This window comes from Nomascus leucogenys, chromosome 7b (genome assembly GCF_006542625.1).
Source record: "Nomascus leucogenys isolate Asia chromosome 7b, Asia_NLE_v1, whole genome shotgun sequence".
NCBI lineage: Eukaryota > Metazoa > Chordata > Mammalia > Primates > Hylobatidae > Nomascus > Nomascus leucogenys.
This window is the reverse complement of record NC_044387.1, coordinates 77,943,803-77,966,659: the sequence shown is the minus strand read 5'-3', so window position 1 is coordinate 77,966,659 and position 22,857 is coordinate 77,943,803. Positions and strand designations below refer to the sequence as shown.

Below are 22,857 nucleotides of genomic sequence, written 5' to 3'. Positions count from 1 at the left end.
GGAAAGCTGGATCAGGGAAGGGTGATGCACAAACCCTGACGGTGGCAAGATTGCAGTTTTAAATACATAGCCTACTATTGCCTTCCATGAGAAGACAGGATTTGAAAGAGATCTAAGGAGTGCAGGAGACTTAGCCATGCAAATATTTAAGGGGACAACAGTCAAGAAGAAGAAACAGCCAGCTCAAAATCCCTGAAGTAGAAAGTTGCTTGGGTTGGTTGAGGAACAACAAGGAGGCCAATGTGGCTGAAACACAGTGAGCCAGTGTACAGAGATGCGGCTCCATGGGACTGGGTGACAGGGCCTCATAAGACAACAGGATGACTTTGGCTCTTTTACTCCAAGTGAATGGAGAGACATTGGAGCATTTGGAACAGAACCACAATATAATCTATTTATACTTTAAAAGGACCACAAAGATGGAAGATAAGGGGCAGGGGTGAACGGAGGGAAATCAATTTTAGAAACTGTTGTAATAATCCTATGATGGTAGCTGGATTTAGGTTGGCTGCAGAGAAGGTGGTAGGAAGCGAGGCAGTGTTAATGGTGTTTTCTGATACATAGGATGTAGGTTACAAGAGAAAGAGAAAAGTAAAGGACCAAGTTTTTGGTCTAAGCAACAACTGAAAGATGTAGTTGCCATCAACTGGGATAAGAAAGACCGCTGAAGGAATAGTTTCCAGAGGCTGAGGAGCAAGTAGTAGAGGAAAATCAAAAGTTTAGTTTTGAATACATAGGTTTAAGATGGCAATAAGACAACCTCCATCAATGCTACAATTTAATTGTTGGTTTCTAGTCTGAAGACTGTAATCTCCTTAAGGGCCAGAACTTTGTCTTTTTTCTGACACCTAGAACAGTGCCTGCTGTGGAGTAGACAATAAATATGTGTTGAGTAAATAAATGAATTAATAAATGAATGAATGAATGTTGCCCCAAATAGCAAATTAGTAAAAGGGAGTCAGACCTAAAATCTCAGTGCCACGACTTTATTTTTTGTATAGTACGTAAGAATGAAGAAACTTAAACATTGTAATTTATATTTGGTGGTTATTAAAATATGTTAAATATTAAACCTTATTTAAGATTTTATTTGTATTTACTGAATAAAATTTATTTTAATTTGAAAACTTGGGAAGCTGATTTACTTTAGGGGAAGATGAAAACGTTGAACAATCATTTATTTATTACTCCCATGATTTCATACAATTTCTATAGTTCCTAAACCCTAACTATGGAAAGAATTTGGTGTATTGAACTGTATTTTTGTAGATTTTTATGCCAATATCACTAGTTTTTATTGTTGAGTAGTAAAATGTGACATGAATTTATCAGGCAACGTATCCGATTCAGTTGATCACCCAAAAGACAACATCAAAGGATATAACCTCATTGTAAATAATCTCATTAGAAATATTTCACTCCCTTTCTGTAAGCAAATAATATATTGAGACTATATTCCTTGTTTATATTTAGAGGATGCTATGTAATCTCTTATATAGTTTTTCTTCCTCTCTTCTGCCTGGAAGCAAAAATAATTATGAAAGCACTGTCTTGTTGTTACTACCTTCCACATCTGTTGACAATTTAAGGACCTTACCTCTTGCAACTTCCATAACATGACCCCCCTCACTGGTCCCAAATGTTTACATTTTTGTAGTAGCAACAAATGTGCAGTTCCCTGGATCTGTCATGCTGTTGCCTTACTTCGATTCTCTGTATATTTTGCACTTCCCCAAGCAACTTCCCACACTTTTCTTCCTTCTCAACCATGTGCAAAGCCTGGCACAGGCATCCCTCCTGCAAAAGCCTTCCTTGACCTTCCCTCCAAACATTGTCAGAATCATAGCCAAGAAACTGGCATATTTTATCAGTCTATTATATTTGCTGATTGATATGTCTATCTCCTTCTTTAGGCTGGATTCTCAAAGACAAGATTCATACATTTTTCATTTCTTTATATTTAGTTTCTGGCCTTCTAGTACACAAGCAATACACTTCTTTGTTAGGATAAACTTCCTCCCCAAACACATTCTCCCCACAGATTTTCAGTAATTTTTATCAAGCTTCAGGGACCTCATAAAATAAGCCTCTGGGTGGAGTTAGGGGGATTATAAAATGTTAAAGTTGGAATACACCTTTGAAATTGGCTGAAATTCTCTCATTTTAGGAAATGGCTGGGAAAACAAATTAGCCCTTATAGGCACCTATGTTTCCAAAGCTGTGCTAACCCTTTGCAAGTGTTATTTAATCCTCACAGCAACCTGGGAATTAATGGTCATTACTGCATTGTACAGATGAGAATCCTGGACCCAGGGTCAAATAGCGATTCACAGCCTAAGTTTTAAAACACATTAGTCTAGGTTCTTTGAAACACCTCACAATGAAGATGCATAATGATCTCTCTGAAAATGGGCAGAAGCCACCAAAAGGGAGGCATTATGGAGGGGAAATGCTACAGCAGGAAGGGAGCAAGTAAGGTCACAATGCAGGTTCTCAACTCAGTGAAATCTGGCACTAGGTTTTGGCAAAATTTTTAACAGAATGCATTGCCAAACATCTCTCACACTGCAAATACATCTTGCATTTTAATGCAAGGCACGTGAACTTGAATCATGATACGACTTCTAGGAGAAAAACATAATTTCATTTTGCTTTCATCCTTCTCCCAGCAGGCAGCAGTCGGGGGCAACACAATGACTAACACAATATTCGAAAGGAGCATGCTGTCTCCATTTGAGGACAACATCCACTCCATCAGAGAACTTACATGGCACCATCTCTGAATGGACGGAAGCCTGCAATTCCACAGAATGGGATCAGCAGTTAGACCTCTTCTAGGCACAGATGGATACATACGCTGACACCAACTAAGGCTCTGGGTGTCCATCTACCTGCTCAGAAGCCTCGTTACATGAAAAGTACCTCCCCGATATAAACAGTACGTCTTTTTTTTTCTTTTGAGACGGAGTCTTGCTCTGTCACCCAGGCTGGAGTGCAGTGGTGCGATCTCGGCTCACTGCAAGCTTTACCTCCCGGGTCGACGCCATTCTCCTGCCTCAGCCTCCCGAGTAGCTGGGACTACAGGCGCCCACCACCACGCCTGTAGTGCTTTTGTATTTTTAGTAGAGATGGGGTTTCACCGTGTTAGCCAGGATGGTCTCGATCTCCTGACCTCATGATCCGCCCACCTCGGCCTCCCAAAGTGCTGGGATTACAGGCGTGAGCCACCGCGCCCAGTCACAAATACTGAATCTCAACTGAAGTCACCAAACAGGAAGTCACCTCGTTTTTTGAAAAAAACTTACTTGGTGTTATTCTTTAAAATCCTATGGAATGCTTTTACAAAATTGACTTAAAAATTAAAAGATCCATTCATAAATCCCAAAGTAAAGAACTTCAAAATTTCTAATCCTTTTCTAGGACCAATCTCATAGATAGACACCTATCATCAAACAACATCTCTATGATGCATACTCAGGTACAACTGTAAGAGCAACTGAAATAACACTGTCCTGCCTGGTTCATATACAATTGCTTTATAATTCGCAAACAAAATTACTATACAATTTTTCAACTTTTGCTCTTAATTTTCATAAAGAATGTGAACATCATCTTAACTTTCAACCCACTCACTCTTTAAACTACCCTTAGCCGGGTTTTAATCTTAACTCTGCTCTCAATAAGGTTACCAACTGAAGGAAAAATACCTTCCTGTCAACAGCAGAAATATTGACCATTTGGAAGTAAATTCATGCATGCATGTGTATACCCAATAAAATGCATCAAATAAACAAGTGAAGACCTCATTGTGTCCAAACCCATGGAGAACAAAGATCAGTCTGTGTAGCTCTTATACCTGAGGAACAAATAATACTTAGCGTTCAAGAATTTTTTGTTTGATTGCATAAAGCATTACAGTTATGTTTTAACTATTAAGGCCAATTGAGATTTTTATCTTCTTTTTAAAGAGTTCTAGAGACCAGGCTACTCATCAGCTGTTATTTTATACACGCACACACACACACATGCACACACTCTCTTTCTTTCTCTCTCTCTCTTTGTGGCCATACGTTTATTGACTGAACTAAGAACTGTCTACAGGTTGGCTTTTTGAAGATTAGGAACAAACCGACACCTATTGTTCTTTAATTTATTTGCAAACATAATATTCTAAACAGCAGTCAGGGTAAAATTGTCCCTTATTCTTCAGGTCTCAGCTTAAAAATTCCCTGCCCTCTCCATGTCGCTAAGAGTTTGCTGTTCTCTGCCTTCAAAGCATTCTTCTCTCAATGCTTTTGTCTTTCTGCCATTCAACTGTGAGCAGGGACATTATCCCTGTCTTTTTATTTACCAAAAAAGTGTCTGGCTCAGAATCCACTCAATAAAAATGCCAAATGGATTAATAAATGAATGAATTTATTTATTATAAATTATCATAGATGTAAGGAAGTAGAAAACACAAGAGTAATACAGTAAAGCTCTAATAGCTTTACTTAAACCATAAAAATGTGAAAAATATATTTAGCAGTCAATGTGTTTGCTATTTTGAAACGCGCTCTCTACTCCCTTTATTATTTTCTCCTTCTTCCTTATTTGCCAAGGCTCTTCTCTCTCCTCACATATGAAAGAAAAAGAAAAAACAGAAACCAAAGCAAACCTTAATTGTCGTTGTGTGTGCTCCAGGGTATTCTTTTTCTTCCAGTGTTGACCATCTTTCTATAAATTTAGACACCAACGAATCATCGTAGTCTACTATCTGAAATCCAGAGACATTTGCACCTCCAAACTGGATTTTTAATAGGTCTCCATCAGTAAATCCCTAAACATAGAACACATTGATGTCACACTTTTTATTTGAGAACCAAATGCTACTTAACATTTACCAAATAACTCTATACATTGCGGTTTTAGATATTTCAAAGAACATACGAGATATAACAAGCCTGCAGAAAATGTCCCATGTATTTATCAGCCAGTGTTCTTCACCAGCACCTAACACCACGTTAGCATCATAGTGGTTCCCTAATCAATACACGTTTACTGATGGATCATCTCATGAAACACTCATGGTTGTGCCTACATAAATGTTCTCCACCTTATTGAGAAATCTTCCATTGATAAGGACTAGGTTTTACTTACTGGGTCTACAACGGAGAACCACCATGTGGTTACAGACACTTAATAACATTAAAGTAGTTATTGAAGAACTACAACCTTGTGAGCAAGTTACTCCTGTTTGAATTGCTTCTTCATTCAGGTGATAGGTACATCTTCAAAATGAGGTACTAAATGTCCAGTCACTATTTGAGAACAATTAAACAATTTCACATTCAGCTGGAAGCTAATTTTTTTTATTATACTTTAAGTTTTAGGGTATGTGTGCACAACGTGCAGGTTAGTTACATATGTATACATGTGCCATGTTGGTGTGCTGAACCCAGCAACTCGTCATTTAACATTAGGTATATCTCCAAATACTATCCCTCCCCCCATCCCCCACCCCACAACAGGCCCCGGTATGTGATGTTCCCCTTCCTGTGGCCATGTGTTCTCATTGTTCAGTTCCCACCTATGAGTGAGAACATGCAGTGTTTGGTTTTTTGTCCTTGCAATAGTTTGCTGATGGTTTCCAGCTTCATCCAAGTCCCTACAAAGGACATGAACTCATCATTTTTTATGGCTGCATAGTATTCTATGGTGTATGTGTGCCACATTTTCTTAATCCAGTCTATCATTGTTGGACATTTGGGTTGGTTCCAAGTCTTTGCTATTGTGAATAGTGCCACAATAAACATACATGTGCATGTGTCTTTATAGCAGCATGATTTATAATCCTTTGGGTATATACCCAGCAATGGGATTGCTGGGTCAAATGGTATTTCTAGTTTTAACTCTATTTAATAAATGGTGCTGGGAAAACTGGCTAGCCATATGGAGAAAGCTGAAACTGGATCCCTTCCTTACACCTTATACAAAAATTAATTCAAGATGGATTAAAGACTTAAATGTTAGACCTAAAACCACAAAAACCCTAGAAGAAAACCTGGGCAATACCATTCAGGACATAGGCATGGGCAAGGACTTCATGTCTAAAACACCAAAAGTAATGGCAACAAAAGCCAAAATTGACAAATGGGATCTAATTAAACTAAAGAGCTTCTGCACAGCAAAAGAAACTACCATCAGAGTGAACAGGCAACCTACAGAATGGGAGAAAATTTTTGCAATCTACTCATCAAAGGGCTAATATCCAGAATCTACAATGAACTCAAACAAATTTACAAGAAAAAAAACAAACAACAATGTCAAAAAGTGGGCCAAGGATATGAACAGACACTTCTCAAAAGAAGATATTTATGCAGCCAACAGACACATGAAAAAATGCTCATCATCACTGGCCATCAGAGAAATGCAAATCAAAACCACAATGAGATACCATCTCACAACAGTTAGAACGGCAATCATTAAAATGTCAGGAAACCACAGGTGCTGGAGAGGATGTGGAGAAATAGGAACACTTTTACACTGTTGGTAGGACTGTAAACTAGTTCAGCCATTGTGGAAGTCAGTGTGGCAATTCCTCAGGGATCTAGAACTAGAAATACCATTTGACCCAGCTAATTTTATAGAATATATTAAATCTTAAAAAAAACAAATTTCTCTTGTATTATTGCAGTGAATTCAGTCATTACTAAAACTATTATGTGATATTTACATTGATTTCAAAGATTGTGCTGACATGAATTTTATCAACTTGATAGTGTATCTCTCTCAAAGATGAAATTAATTTCCATATATCACAATTATAAATGTTTTCACATTTCACAAATACTTATTCTATCTTATTGTATACAAAAGTTAAAAGTATACTAAATTAATTTTGAATTACCACACCCCAAAATTTAGGAGAATCTTTTCTTTGTTATTGATATTAAAACATGAATATTATTATATTATTTAGCTGAAGGAGAAGGTAATTACTTTTTATTGGCTCACAATTTTGTTTCTGTTTATCAAGATAATGCAAATAGTGCAAAAAGGTATATAACAAAAATCATATATTCTGTTTTACCCTAGGTATGTTCCAGTTAAGTTGCTTCAAAACATTCAATTTTAATATATTTGCTTTTCACATATTTACCTCCTAATTCTGCATGACACATTTTTATTGCTCTTTCTTAATTTATTAATTTTAGAAATTTTATTGAGTTTTTGTGTATCCCACATGAGTATGTAATTTGCTTACATGACAAAACCATTTATCTTCTCACCATTTTAATCAGTACTTAGTGTTTACGTATTTATAACTCTAAATATTATTAATAGCAAAGCCAAATAGTGTACTAGGACTGCATTTTCTTTCTCGAACATGATCTCGGCCCATGTTTATAATCATGTCCCATTTTTTCACTGCTAGAGATTTCTATATGCCTATCTCTATTTTTTCCAGTGCTTCCATGAAAACATTTCATGCCTATAAGTAAAGCTTTTTAAAAAATAAAATATTCAAACATATCAAGTAATCTATTCCAACTTTTTCTTGAATTTTTAATTTCTAGGAGACACCCTTCTTAATGCTGGAATTCATTATGGAACCATGGCTTTTTAAAGAATTAAATCTATACAGGTAGTAAGGTTGGAGAAATGAGAACTGGATTTCCTTATGACCACTTCTTCATCACCTTATTTACAAGTTACCCTTTTCAGTGCTGTTGGAAGGGACTTAATCACAGACTGTGTTTTAGGAGCCCAATCAAGCATTCAGCAATTCCTGAGGAAATTAATCAATAATATTATCTGCAGATATTTAAAAAAATCTTCTATAACCACCTATTATAGAACTCATTACAAGCTGAACAGGGGGAAGAAAAGAAAAGAAAATTCTCAAGAGTTTGGAAGATGAAAGCCCTTCAACTTTGGGTGGCATTGTTTAATTTTGAATGTCAGTAAAATTTCCAAGTGTCCTACAAACTCTCAGAAATTGCAACACTATACAGCCTTTTGAACTTATTGATTCACTAGAAGTTCCATATGGCAAAGAAACCAAGTATTGAGAAAAAGAAAAACAGGACTTGAATTCAGATAAAATATTAGGTAGATTTTCTCTCTAGAAGCAAGACAACAGCATGAACTTGCCTTTTTTTTTCTTTTTAATTTGGTCATTCAAACACTTATTTTCATTTTCATAGCATCAGATATCAGCCCTCAAATTGATGAGCCACCTTCTGTCATTATTTCTCAATGTTCCAATATAATCTTCTCCATCTGTACATTTTTAAAGATCACAGCTTTCAATGTGGCTCTGTGTTGTTCATCAAATGGCACGATTCACACAGGGGAATGACTGTCCAGGCTGTTTCCTGTACATAATGTGGTTCTGGAGAGACTGAATACAGAGCTTCATCTAATTTAACTCTTGTTTCTCTTTAGGGAGTCCTTAGCATCTCCTTACTACATTCTAAAGGAAAGTCCTAGAGAATTTTTATAGTAGTTACCCATTTCATTGCCAAACAGAAATTTTGTCTTGAGCAACCCAATAGCATGCAGTTTTGAGATTTCATATTCTAAATTCCTTCAACTTCTAGTGAAAACATTTATCAGTTGGAAGGCTGTAAATGTTGTATTGTTTTGTTTTATCTCTTTCTGTCACCACTAGAATGAATGTCTTCTGATGTAACAATGTGATACACTAGGAATCATGAAATTTGTATATGTCAAAAGCTTTTCAAAGTCCTATTATGCTATTTAGAATAAGCTCTCTGCCTCTCTCCCTCTTTCTCTCACCTTTTTTTCTTGTTCTTGGGTGAGACAGGGGTGTAGGGGGAGGGGGATCCTGAATCACATAGCATCTTACTTATTTAAATAACATTAACCTTTGTAGCAGTAAAGGCTTAAATTATTTTGAAAAAAGAAATGTCTAGTGATAATTCTAAATTGACTCTGATGATACTTAAAAGAGGGAAATAGAAGCAACTCTGTTGCTTCAGTATACTACCTTCCTTTTTTAATTGTAAAAGGTTTATTCTGAGCCAATATGAGTGACCATGGCCTGGAGAAAACATAAACCCAAGAAGCCGTGATCAAGTGGTTCTTATTTTGACAGGAATCTTAATGAAAAGATGATTGGCTACAGACATTTAATTTTCATTTTGTTGCTTACATAGTAAGTAGGAAGTCATAAATAATGCATAGCATCTCAATATTCTAGATATTTTCAGGTTTAATTTCATACTAAGACATATTCTCACAAATTTACATTTATTTCGGATATTATATATGCTAAAAATTAAAGGAATGTGCAGAGAGCAGAGTTTATAAAAAACGGAGACGGTGAAAAACAGAGACAAGGGAATATGTGGATAATTAAACTTTAAATATTTTTGAAAATTTTCTCTTTTCTTAAAATACACCATCTAAGACAATGTATGAAGCTTGTCAAATATTGTTCTATAAATTCTTATATCATTTATAATAATAAGAAATTGATTAGAAGATGCAAAGTGGGAAGCAATTCTAAAACATAATTGCAGCAATATATCTAATCTATCAAATACAACCAAGCTCTATTTATTATTATTATTTTTTGAGAGGGGGTTTGTCTCTTGTCACTAGGCTGGAGTACAATGGCGGGATCTCAGCTCACTGCAACCTCCGCCTTCTGGATTCAAGCAATTTTCCTGCCTCAGCGTCCCAAGTAGCTGTGATTACAGGTGCCCACCACTACGCCTGGCTAATTACAATCAAACTGTATTTTTTAAAACACCACTGATAAATGCTGGCCATTCAAAATTAAATTTTTAATGAATAAGCATATCTAGTAAAATAATATATACCAATTAATTCACCTACCAGATTTGCAATGATGTAGTGGTACCCTTTAACATGTTTTCCAATGGTAATAACCTAATAAGCACAAATAAGTAATTATTTAATTAATACAAATAATGCAAGTGTAAAATTAATGGTATTATGATCTGATTCAGGAAAAAACGTGGAATTTTATCTGCTAGGTTTTTTGATGTGCCAAAATAAGTCATTTCTGATAAAATATAATTATCAAAATTAGATAATATTTCTCTTATAAAAAGTAATAATACATATTAATGCTTAAAAAATGATTCTCTTTCAGGAAGTCACTAAACAAAAATTATTACCTCATTTTTGTCAATAGTAAAAAATAAAACCACAGAATGTTAAGAAGCATAAAACCAAAGTATGTTTAATCCATGACAAGTCAGAATTCTATTCCTACAAAGGCTGTGTTTTTGTCTTTTTAATAAAACATTAAACATCTCAAACTGTTTAACATCTGAGATTTTATATTCATATGTCTATATTCAAATAAATACACCTAGAGTTTACAGTACTACATACATTTCAAAAGAATATTAAAAAGCATATAAAAGAATTCTTACATGGATATGTAAAGTAACATTCCTATCCTAAGGACCGTGAAATGTTTACAATTTAGTCCAAATGGACATTATTGCCAGCTCTAGAGGGCAAAGTATCAGAGAAGCTAATTTTTCTCCACAAACCCAAATCTAAAATGAATGTCAAGATAAATACAGCATGGAACAAGTGGTCATCGTGGTAATGCTGACAACGGTTTTGGACATTATTGATCAATTTGACTTTTGACTGATCTGTATCAATTACGAAGAGAGTAGAAATAGGAAAACTGGCCATGCTTTAGTACTGGTACACGGACATTCAAATGTAATGTAATGTATGTTTTTTAAGGAGATGATCACAACAGTGGAAAGCATGAAATGTTAAGGCTATAGACAAAAATTCAAACCAAATCATTTCTCTGATTAAATGGTTTTGGTGAGTTTTGCTTTGATCTTGCAAGTTTCTGAGGCTCAACTTTCCTATTCTGTACCCTCAAGTCACATTGGCCCTCTTAGGTTTTTTTGTTCACAGAGAAGCTTCTTCTCATCACCTTAGGGCTTCACACATTCTGTTTCCTCTGCTTGTCTGCTTGGAAAGCTCCACCACTATATCCTTTGCCTTATTAACTCTTGAACATTCTTACACCCCCTGGGAGAAAACTACCCTGACTTTCTCTAATCCAATACAAAGTCAGGTAGGTGCTCCAGAGCAATGCTATTAGTTAAAGAGCAAGAACAAAATCCTAGGAACGATTCTACCATATGCCACTTTGATATTAAGCCATAGCTGTTTGAAAGGAAGTTAAAACTTACATTGTTTTCTGACTCAGTTTTATGTAACATGACTAAATTGCCTTTTCCAAGAAACTGAACCCTCCGTGTTAAAGGGAGAATTCTGAAGAAAAGATGTCCTTCTGAATGAACATATAAATTAGCATCAGCTGAATCAGATTGATTATGTCCCTCCTATTTCCTGCTGACATCTGTTAGCTCTGCTTACTGTACATTCTACTCTCTGAATCATCCATGTCTTCCTGCTGAGAAATTTTTTAAAAACATAGTATAAAAGGTGATATCAGTAGTCCCTACTTGAGTTTACTTGAGAGAAAGGAAGGATATGAAAATTCTCTACCCCAGCATCTATATAAAAATTTGCATTGGCCATACTAACCACCATGTCTTTGTGTTATAATAACAATTATTATTGCACTGACAATAGAAAAGTTACATTAATTTATAAATGTTTTTGATGGCTGAATCTTTTCACCACCTAATAATAACTAGAAATGTGTGCTGTCAAGGTTTTATCAAATGATAATAAAATACCCATAGTCCACGCCTGTAATCCCAGCACTTTGGGAGGCCAAGGCGGGTAGATCATGAGGTCAGAAGTTCGAGACCATCCTGGCCAACATGGTGATACCCCGTCTCTACTAAAAAAATACAAAAATTAGCTGGGCATGATGTGTGCCTGTAATCCCAGCTACTCGGGAGGCTGAGGCAGTAGAATCACTTCAACCGGGGAATTGGAGGTTGCAGTGACCCGAGATTGCGCCACTGCAGTCCAGCCTGGTGACAGAGCAAGAATCTGTCTAAACAAAAACAAAAACAAAACAAAACAAAAAAACATAGTCTAATAAAATTTAATTTATTGTTAACTTCAAGCTACTGTTGCAATAATGAGTGCTATCTCATTTCTGTTGTCTTGGAAAAACACTGGTTGAGTGAATAATTAAACATTGTTTCTTTTTTTTTTTTTGGAATGTACCTTATCCTCATTTTTTGCCTGGTAAACTATTCCTTGAACAATATCCCAATCTAAAGTAATTCTTTCTGTAATCATCTCTCATAGCATACCATTCTTTTCATTTATAGTGTATCCCATTAGTATAATTATATATTAATTTCTGTGAATACATTATTAATAGTTGCACTGATGGTGGCTGGCCTATTGTTTAACATTGCTTCCTCGGATCTACTGCAGTGCCTGTCTGGCAAATGTTAGACACTCAGGGAATATTTACTGAACAAATAAATGGATGAATCCAAGCAAAGCCAAATGCCACGTCTTATGTGAACCCTTCACAAATGATCCTTCCCCTTTTAAGAAAGGTTCTCTCTCCTCCATGTCCTAGACTACATTGCATTTTAACTTGTAATTCTGTAGTGCTGTCTGTGTACATTGTGTACATTTTTATCTCTAAGCAATGAGTTCATGGGATGCAGACATCACTCTTTCTTACCTTTCTTTGCATCCCTCATTTCACGCACAAAGGATGGCCTCAATAAATGTTTGCTGAGGCCATCCATTGCATGTGCTCATTTAACACATTCAAGGGACTTATATATGTGCAAAATACTCTGCATTTTGAATAGATGTCCATATGGACATTTATGTAATCATAATCATATTTACTTCAAAACATCACTTCCAATATATTCTCGTTTTCTTTTGTGGTTTCTCTCTTCTCGTTTTGGAAAAATATATTTTTATATAGTCTTTCACCAACATTTATTATGATGAGTCAGGAATTCTTAAATTTTTTAAACCAAAGACCAATGAATATTATTAAAATTCAGTTTTAATGAGAACCTCTATGAAATTCAAATGCGTTTTCGAGGTTCACATTTGAACAAGAGGCCTTCAGGTTAAAAACAATCTTAACTTCATCTCTTGAGACTAGAATCAAGATTTTCTACTGAAATTATTCACCTCTCTGGCATACTACATTTAGTTCTTTCACATAACAAGTTAGTTCTATTCAGTTATTCAATATTCCATGAAAGATCTATTTTGTATGACTTAGGGCCTGTATTATTATATATCAATAGGATTTAATCAACATTTATGTTACAGAATGTTTTGTGTTGAACAAATTAATGAATCAAATTTTTTCCTCAAAGCTAGAAGAGCCAGGAAATGCATACACAAGTGTGTATTTTCCTTGCACTTCCACAGTATTCTAAGGCACTAGCAGCCACAGTGTATACTACTGCCCCTTGAACAACATGGGTTTGAACTGTGTGAATCCACTTATACAAGGATTTTCTTCCACCTCTGCCACCTCTGAGACAGCAAGATCAACTCTCCTTCTTCCTCCTCCTTTACAGCCTACCCAATGTGAAGATGATGATGATGAAGGCTTTTATGATGATCCACTTCCACTTAGTGAATAGTAAATATGTTTTCCTTATGATTTTCTAAATAACATTTTCTTTTCCCTAGCTTACTTTATTACAAGAATATGGTATATAATACATATAACATACAAAGTATGTGTTAATTGACTGTGTGTTATCTGTAAGGCTTCTGGTCAATGGTAGGATATTGGTAGGGTTAACTGTATAAATATATATATGTGCACATATATATGTACATATATGCATATGTATACACACACATATACACTCATACACACACACACACATTTTCAGCTAGGAAGAGATGCAGATATCAGTAAAGGAGACCTTATTCAATCAATCATAATGCTGATGCTGTGTCACTATCATCCCTAGTCACTTACCCTATTTGTAAATCATGGTGGATTTTACCTGTATTATTAAGATAACACTGCATGGCTCCCCTACCCTGAAAGATCTTAAACTGAAGCAAGGTAGTATCTAAGCACAGATAAAAATATCCTTATCACTGGTATCAGTGATTCTTTCAAACAGTCCAAGGCGATGCATCTAGTTTACTTCTCAAATAGTAAACACAGCCCAAATGTGTCCTTCCTACATATTTTAATTTCACAAATCGATGTTTTTTATAATGGCACAAGTCCCTTAATGGAAGAAAAAATATATATCTTGCAAAGATAACTACTTACTCTTTCTGGAGGCATAGATGGTCTATGTAACTCCAAAAATTTCATGAATTACTCACTTTTCCCTTAGAACTCAACTTGTCTTAAGTTAATACATGTCTATTTCATTAACTCTACAAAGTTCATCCGACTTAAATTTAAAATTTTCAAATCAAAATATCAAAGTTTAGGGTAACATTTATCATATAAAACATAAAAGTCAGGAATTATTTATTGAATTTATTTAATGATTAACATGATGTGTCAGCATTATTGATGACCACTTGCTATGGCTAACTGAAGCCAGAGATAATTTAATTGATGATCTTTGCTGCATCCGACATAAAACATAGAGCAAAAACTGCTGTTCAAGCACCTTACACAAATACACATTGCAAATGCTGACACTGCATGCATATTTCATATTTGGCATCATTAGAAAACAGAAAGTAGCAAACCTGGTCTACAATGTCGTTTACTTTATCCCTTTCACAGTCCAGAATTACACGCCGTTCCTTTTTTAACTCCAGATCTTGAAAAAGTGATCGGTACATCTCATCTTTCTTGTCATTGTTAATGTTTCCCACATTGATAGCAGTCACTTGCCATTTCTTTTCAGCAGCAGAATCCAGCACAGCTTGCAGTGTTGATAAGCCTAGGAAGGCAAAGAAAAATGATGACTGATAAAGATACGTGAATAACTCAGGATTGTGTTATGAAATTGCCAGTGAATATATTTTTAAGGCAGATATATTTGTGCAACTAAAGGAATGTTGAATCCTTCAAAAAAAAGCTATAGCTAAGATCTTTATCACCTTCTACTTATGTCACTTCACATCAAAAACTCATTACCTAAATATTACTGTTCTGACCAAAGGAGTCATTGTTTGAGTAGAAAATAATATCCTTTTCTTTCAACACTCTCAGCTGTCTTCTTTAGAGTATTACTAAAGTGTAATGTTAATACCTTTGGTTTAAGTGAAATCAAATGGCATCACAAACACTTCTTACTCTTACAGAATGGAAAAAAATTGTTTAGTCGTACATGATAGTCTGTCATTTGATATTAGTATCCTGAAGAAGACAAGTACATTTTCAGTGAGAAGAATCTATTTAAGTCTATGTGAGGATAACAGGCAATATTCTTTATGAGGCTGCTATATTTTCTCCTATTGTTTTCAAGTCAGCAGTTTGGGTTCATTTTTTTTTTCCATCCACAGTCTTCTGTTATGTTATTTTTTTGTTATTGGGAATGATCCCAGAGAAATTGAAGTGGTCACCTATTAACCAGATGGTGTCAGTTACTTTTCTAGCATAGATTTACTTCTCTTTCCAATTTGTCTATTTTCCTGTTAGTTAGTAACTTTGCTTATAGCATCATATCACTTGGAAAATTTTTATTGTTTTTTTAATTGTCCATATATTACCTCATATTTAGGACTAAGAGGTACAACAACTAGAGGATTTATTTCCGGAAAAGTTACATCCTCAATTTAGCACTTGGAGACATGCTACATAAACTTGTCTTTCGTATTATTTCTACTATTCACAGCAAAACCAAATTCATCATTTATATTGATAACTTAACAAACAATGCAAAATCGAGACTCCAGAATGAATCCAGAACTCAGCAAATCATCTTCTTTATTCTAGAAAAGCCTGCATCTTTCTCTAACAACATTAGACCCTTTTGATTAATAAAATGTAGGACTCACCTAATGTGAACATATCTCTTCAAAACCTAAATTCAGACACCAAATTTTATTTAAATCTTTTTGCTATGAAAAAAGGTCAATCATCAATTTTGTTAAAAACTATTTCAAAAAAGAAAAACCACCATTAAAAATTTTGTGGATTCAATATTGGCCAAAAAGTGTACAAGATGAGTCTAAAACATCTTATGACACCAGAAGGGAAGGAACTCTCTAAAACCATCAGCATTACCTCAAAGCACACAGGAGCTAATTTGAAGAGGAGTTCTTTAAAAAAAGATGGGAACATTTGAATATTAATTAGAATAATAAATGCAAAATACTTAAATACATAAACTGTTTTAAATCTATGAAATTATGTTTTAAAAATGTGCTTGACTTTGGTGGATGCTAGGGAACCAATTAATTAATTTGAAGACTGGTAAATAATGAAATAAAACAAGCATTTTCCTGCGTTTCCTATATGAACCACTTTCAGGGTAATAATATTTTTGGAAATACTCTAGCTAATAGATGATGGATGAATATATATTTGAAATTATCACCGTCTTGTAACACCTGATGAATTAATGAATCAAGACAACAATCATCAACTACTGGTAACTACCCAAAAAGAGAGATAACAGAGACGTGTCTCCAAATGATAATATTCAACCCACATATTTTGGTGTTGAATAGGTATATACCTATTTAGTGTTGGCTACATTCATGCCAATAATGTAAACCTGAATTTCATCACACTTCTAAATCTAAGTATCAAGCTATAGGGCATATATAGAAGAAAATATTTTAAGCACCATAGTGTTGCAATCATCAAAATCTAGACTGTGGGAAACTGCATTACATTATAAGAGTCTTAAAAATTATATTAACTAATTGTGATATATGGATCTCATTTTTATTTTACTTCAAACAGTAGAAAAAAGAATAATATTTAAGAATTGTTAATTGTCTAGGTATAATAATGCTATTACCATTATATTTAAAATACTAGAATCATTTTTTCCAGATAAACACTGAAATATTTACAGATGAGATGGCAGAATGTCTGGTATTCATTTCTAAATAATTGCAGGGAACAAAGAGATATAGATCAAGCAAAATTGCTCATATACTAGTCTTTAATAAAGCCAGGTTAAGAGTGTTTGGGAATCTTTATAGCATTCTAATTGTTATTTAAAATATTTTATAATAAACATTAAAAATAATTTACTTTTATTTCAGAATGGAAGATTGAACCACATGCTGAAAAAAGTTAACTTTTTTTCTGGCAAAATGAAATTAGTTTCCTCTGTCCAGTCTTCTGGCAAAAGATACAAATAAACATAAATTTCTCAAGGGATAATGTAAAAAGACCATATGTCATTTTTTGAAACTTTCAGTGACAGATATTTAAAACACATCACAGATCGCCTATGATTTCCATACACTATAGGTCAATTAAATCCTTCCCTTTTCATCAGTAGAGACAGAACACGCACAGCTGGTCATTATGATCAATTCAACAGCTATCAACGTACTTGAAAACAGCCATTAAGTCTACCCAGTTTTCTCTGCAAGTAAGAGAAAAAAAAAAAATCTAAATTCTAAGCCGCTTTCCATTTGCTGGGTTCTACTTTCCCACATCCCAGTCATGGTTCAACTCCCCCTTGTCGCCTTCTTAAAGACATTATATCCATGGATGGGGCTGTCTGTGCTATTCATATATTACTATATAGAAATTACCAGTAAGCATCCTTATTCTCTGCAATAGCTTATTTCATTTTGTTTATTTAATTATAAAGCATACTACATAACACAATTTCAAGTGGTGATGCTCTTAATATTATGTCTCAACTTTTAACATGTATTACAAGAAAGTTTAAATATAAATGACACTTTGTAAATGGATTTCACCAAGTGGTAATCCTAAATCTAAAATTTCCAGTAGTTTACATTGCAAAAGAATATAGAGATGATGTCTAAAATCAAAAAAGAATGCATTTAAAGAAATTTCTAACTTGCACCAGGTGCGGTGGGCAGATCACTGGAGATCAGGAGTTCGAGATCGGCTTGGCCAACATGGCAAAACCCCATCTCTACTGAAAATACAAAAATTAGCCAGGCCTGGTGGCAGGTGCCTGTAATCCCAGCTACTTGGGAGACTGAGGCAGGAGAATTCCTTGAAGCTGGGAGGTGGTGATTGCAGTGAGCCGAGGTCACGCCACTGCACTCCAGCCTGGGTGACAGAGCAGGACTCCATTTAAGAAAAAAAAAAAGAAATTTCTCTGACTTTCAAACTCATTTGTTCTATGCGTCAAAAGTAATTTACAGTTGCTGTGGATTCAGGATTCACTGTTATTAAAACGCTCAAGATTAATATTTTGTAACCTCTGGAACCTAACAAAACTTACATGTTTATTAAGAAACTAAACTGCTCAAGTAGTGCTATATCAGACTTAATAAATTCAGTTTCATCAGAAGACACTGAATAATATTAAATTAACTCCTAACAACAGGCAGAAGTAATTCACAAATGATTGCATTATCTGACGTGTAATTTGAAGAGACCACCATTCAATGCTTAATAACCCAATTCCCTAGGTGTTTATTTTTCAGTAATAGTAACTGACTCTCAAACTCTCTCTCAACTTGATCTCCTAATTCCTCACAACTAAAAGTTTTGTATTGTCTGATTGCTTTATAATCAATATACCATTTTTAAATTTGAAAATCACTGAAAATGTATATGAAGGTGAAATTAAACTCTTCAAACATAACACAGATTTGTGCTCTTGACCTCTTTGTACCATATTCAATTAGAGGAGAAAGTATGACTTGAGATCTGCCTCTATTCCTTCCACACAAACTAGCACAGAAGTATCTATAAATATATTCATCCTGTAATTCAGAATACAAAGTTGTATAGACAATGGGAGTTCTGCATAAACACTGGTTCATTTAAAGCTATTAGCATGCAATAGTCATTCAACTCTAATATCCGTAGTACTACATTAGGATATTTGAATTTCTATAGCAGAGACTCACTTATTTTTATTGAATTACTTAAAACAAAACTGTTGAGATACATAGTTGTTCATGTAAAAACAGAAGAAATCTGGAAGATTAACTATTCCTCCTCATAAATATATTTAAAATATAGTATGTTCTTTTAAATCCTCAAGAATATTGCTACAGTCTAAAGGTAAGTTCTAAACTCTACTGAATTCTTAGATGTTTTGCTAAAATAAAAAATGGCTAGATTAAATAATGTTAAATTGCATTACTTCTTCATGTGCCTATTGTTACTGACTGGTTGTAGTTGTATAACCTATTCATAAAATGACAATCTTCCTAAAATTCTCCCAAAGTATTACTACTAGTCATTCAGTGATAGTCTCATCTTGACCCAGTATTAATAACACTCTGAGTTATAGACAAGCCATCAGCCACCTGTCTGTATGCAAACCCTTTAAAAGGTCACCTGGTACACAGGGGAAGTCTATCAGTTTGCACGTTAAAGGGTTAAATTAAAAATGATTACTGCCAAAAGATATATTTTATTCAAACCATGTCTTACTGCTTAAAAATATTTTCTTTGTTCCATTTAAAATTAACTGTACTTACTCATTCTTTCAAGCATGGAAATTAATATTTATGATCACTAAATCAGGGCAGCATGCCCAGGCCAAATTAGATTAACATATATTTCCCTCATCAGCTCTCTCAGGAATATGAAGGAAAAAATTATAATTTGAAATCATTTTTGTTCTATGCATGATGTTTTCTTGGAACTGCAGCCAAAGTGCCTTCCCTTCAGGGGATAAATAATATTGCTCAATATTGACACCAAGACATACAGATATAAAGTGCTAATTCTGTTTTTACCTACTCTCTATAGAAATATATTAACTTACCTTGTTGACACTAAACCAATAAATAAAAACCACATTTGGATTAAGTCCTGATTCAAACTTACAACATATATATCCAAAAATAAAGCTATTATATAATCTTGAATGCATTAACATAGATAACCCCATTGCTCTATTGTTAAAAATGTGTTGAAGTTCTCTTTATGGAGTGATGATATGCAGCTTTCAGGGTCATCAAGGGTCATCAAGGAGTGCCAGGCTGTTGCCACATGGCCTGGGTAAGGAGAAGACACCAGCAACCTGAAAGATCACCTGGCACTAGACACAGAGTTTCAGCTCTCCTCTCACCAGTAAACTCAGATTAGTCAAAGAGGGTTCCATACCAAGATGTTGCTATACAAAGATGTTTCTATCCATGCATCCATGTCTCTAATTGTTTACAAGTGGTATATAGTCTCTTGGCCTATTGCTCAGCATTGGGGCAGATAGCCACGAAGCAGAAATGACTTCACTAGTTAAAGGTAGTGAAATTAAGCAGCATATAACAATTTTAAGTCTTTTTCATCTAGTTCATGATTAGGGCAGAATGTTGGGAGATCATTTTCACATTTGGACCCCATGCTATTCCAAAGAATGGTAATTTAGACATTATAATTTAACAATATATATTCCTGATGTAGACTCTCCAAAAAGTGAAGATGATTACAGCCTAAAAATAATCATATAATCAAGAAGGTGATGAGACAGCCACATCAAGAACAGACCAAATTCTTTGAAACTGAGGCATGTAGAGATACAAGTAGAGAGATGAAACCATGGGATCTATCTTCCAGACTGTGGTTAATGTGGACAAAGGGAACACAGGTGCATTCTTCAAATCATGTGACACTAAAGCAAGCAGGTGCCTACTTTGAAGCATAAGCAAAATGATTTCAGGACCAAATGGGGGAAAAACAGTTCACCCACTAAATGTATGAATAAGCTTGTTAAAATGTAGTATGATGGCAAAGCCATAAAAATTAAGTCATTAATAAGGAAAAAACAAATAGCAAAAATTCCATTTCCATGAGCCAAGTAAAATATTATACAAAGGTCAAGTCTTTTGCCAGTATTATGAGAGTCTTACATATTTATGTCTGAAAATAACTTCAGATAAAAGGCCACTGAAATATTTTTCACATTAAAACATCAACAGCTACTTGATAACACCTTGAAAATGTATCCATAAGGTCATTTTGGCTTTAATATATTATTACTTAATATTATCACTCTAATGTTTTTATCTCAACAGATGCACTTGAACTCAAATCAACTTGTATAATTTAATAATTGTAGATTATCTCATCATTTCAATTTCATTTAATATTTCTAAGTATTAATAAAAGTATTTTAAAATGTTCCAGATTTTTCTCACAAGTACGTAAGTCCATCCATCTTCACTGGCTAATTCCAGAGCCTGTCATTCTGAGTATCTCTCCTCAAACTCTAGAGTTTCTCTTTTTTTTAACTTATATCAGCTGCTGTCTTTTTGAATTTTTCTCAAAAGTTCAGTTTTAACTAGAGGAAGCAATGGTGAGGGTAAGGATGAAGGCAAGGTGTATTCTTAAACTAAAAATGCCATCCTCAGTCAACCTTAGAGAATTAGTCATTCAATTATTCAATTCTGCAAGCAAAATTTAGCTTATAAAATCATCTTGAACTTAAAATACTGTACACAGATGTTTAACTCATTTACTTATTAACACCATTTACTGAAAATCAACTCTCTTTTTAGCATTATCTGAAGCACTGGGTAGAGAGTCACGAGCTGAACATCCAGTACCCTGAGCACTGCCTGGGCACTCTCTTCCTGGAGCTTATTGCCACATCTTACATGAAAAACATAATGCTTATCCTATGACACTAAGACAGTCCCTGGAACATAGCAGGGGCTCAATAGGCAGTTCTTAAGTGACAGAATGAACATCACCATTCATTATAAATTGTCCTAAGTACTATAAAGGAAAAGAAGAGACTGCTTTGAAAGATAACAGTGTGAAAGTCATCTCTGAGGAAATGATATATGAACCCAGTTCTCAAGGAGGAGTAAGCATTAGTAATACAGGCAGAGATTTGAAGCGAAAGAGTTTGGTGTATCTGAGAAAGTGAAAGAAGGTCAAATGGATTTAGCTTTAATAAGTGAGCAAGACAGCAGAATGCAATGGAGAGTTGAGTGGGAATTGGGTGTAATAAGACCTTAAAGCCAACTAAAATTTTTCAGTGTTATCCTCATCATAATGAGAAGCTATTGAAGTATTTTAAACAAGAGAGTAATGCAGTCCAAAAAATTTTTTTTAACAGTAACTCCTGCTACTTCGTGGAAAATGGATTAAAAAAAGACAAGGGTGGAACTGGAGAGATGAGGGACTGAACACATTATGGTGGCTTGGCCTGGGGTAATGGCAACGACAAGGATGAGTGTCTACAGATAAAATATAATTAGGCCGTGGAAATCACATCAATAGGATGCAAGGATGAAAGAGGTATTAAGAATACACCCGTATTTCAGGCTAGCTTGAACACCACAAAATACTAAAGAAGTTAGCAGAGAACAAGAGGAAAAACTAAAAATAATTTAATACACTCAGTTTTATAAGCCCTTTTATCACATTAATAAGTGTGCTTCAGAAACATCCAGCACATTGAAATCTATATTTACTGTAAATGATTCTCTGTTTTAGTTTTTAATTCCCTATGGGAATAGCCAAGTACTCCCTTCTCAAAGCAGGGGGACATAGTTGTTGACATAGCAAATTTTTTTTGGCTTGTATAGTGCTGACTGGCTTTTCCACTGAGTGTTCTCATTCCCAGGATTAGGAGAACAGGGCAGAGAATCAGACACCTAGCTCCTGCACTCCTGACTTGAGATTGCTGCAGTAAATGACTACAAACTGATCAATGGAGAATTGACTGACGGCTGGCTCTCTTCTTGTCTGCCCTTGCGGGTTAACAAGGTGCCCCATCTTGGTCGAAACAGGCTTCTGGGTTTTCATTTGAACCTATAAATATTCCAGGAAGCAAGCTGCTGAGGGAAGCACAGTATGGTACTTAG

At 34.7% G+C, this 22,857-nt stretch overlaps 1 protein-coding gene across 5 annotated transcripts in view; it reads right to left on the bottom strand.

Moving 5' to 3' along the window:
* GRIA2 (glutamate ionotropic receptor AMPA type subunit 2) overlaps nt 1–22,857 on the bottom strand; it is a 142,889-nt gene that overhangs the window by 42,710 nt on the left and 77,322 nt on the right. For all 5 annotated transcript variants that reach the window (XM_003257893.4, XM_004088542.3, XM_003257894.4 and 2 more), the window contains exons 4-6: nt 14,659–14,855; nt 9,850–9,903; nt 4,658–4,819 (exon numbers count right to left, since the gene is read on the bottom strand). In XM_003257893.4, coding sequence (XP_003257941.1) covers nt 4,658–4,819; nt 9,850–9,903; nt 14,659–14,855 — 413 coding nt within the window. The remainder of the gene's footprint in view (nt 1–4,657; nt 4,820–9,849; nt 9,904–14,658; nt 14,856–22,857) is intronic.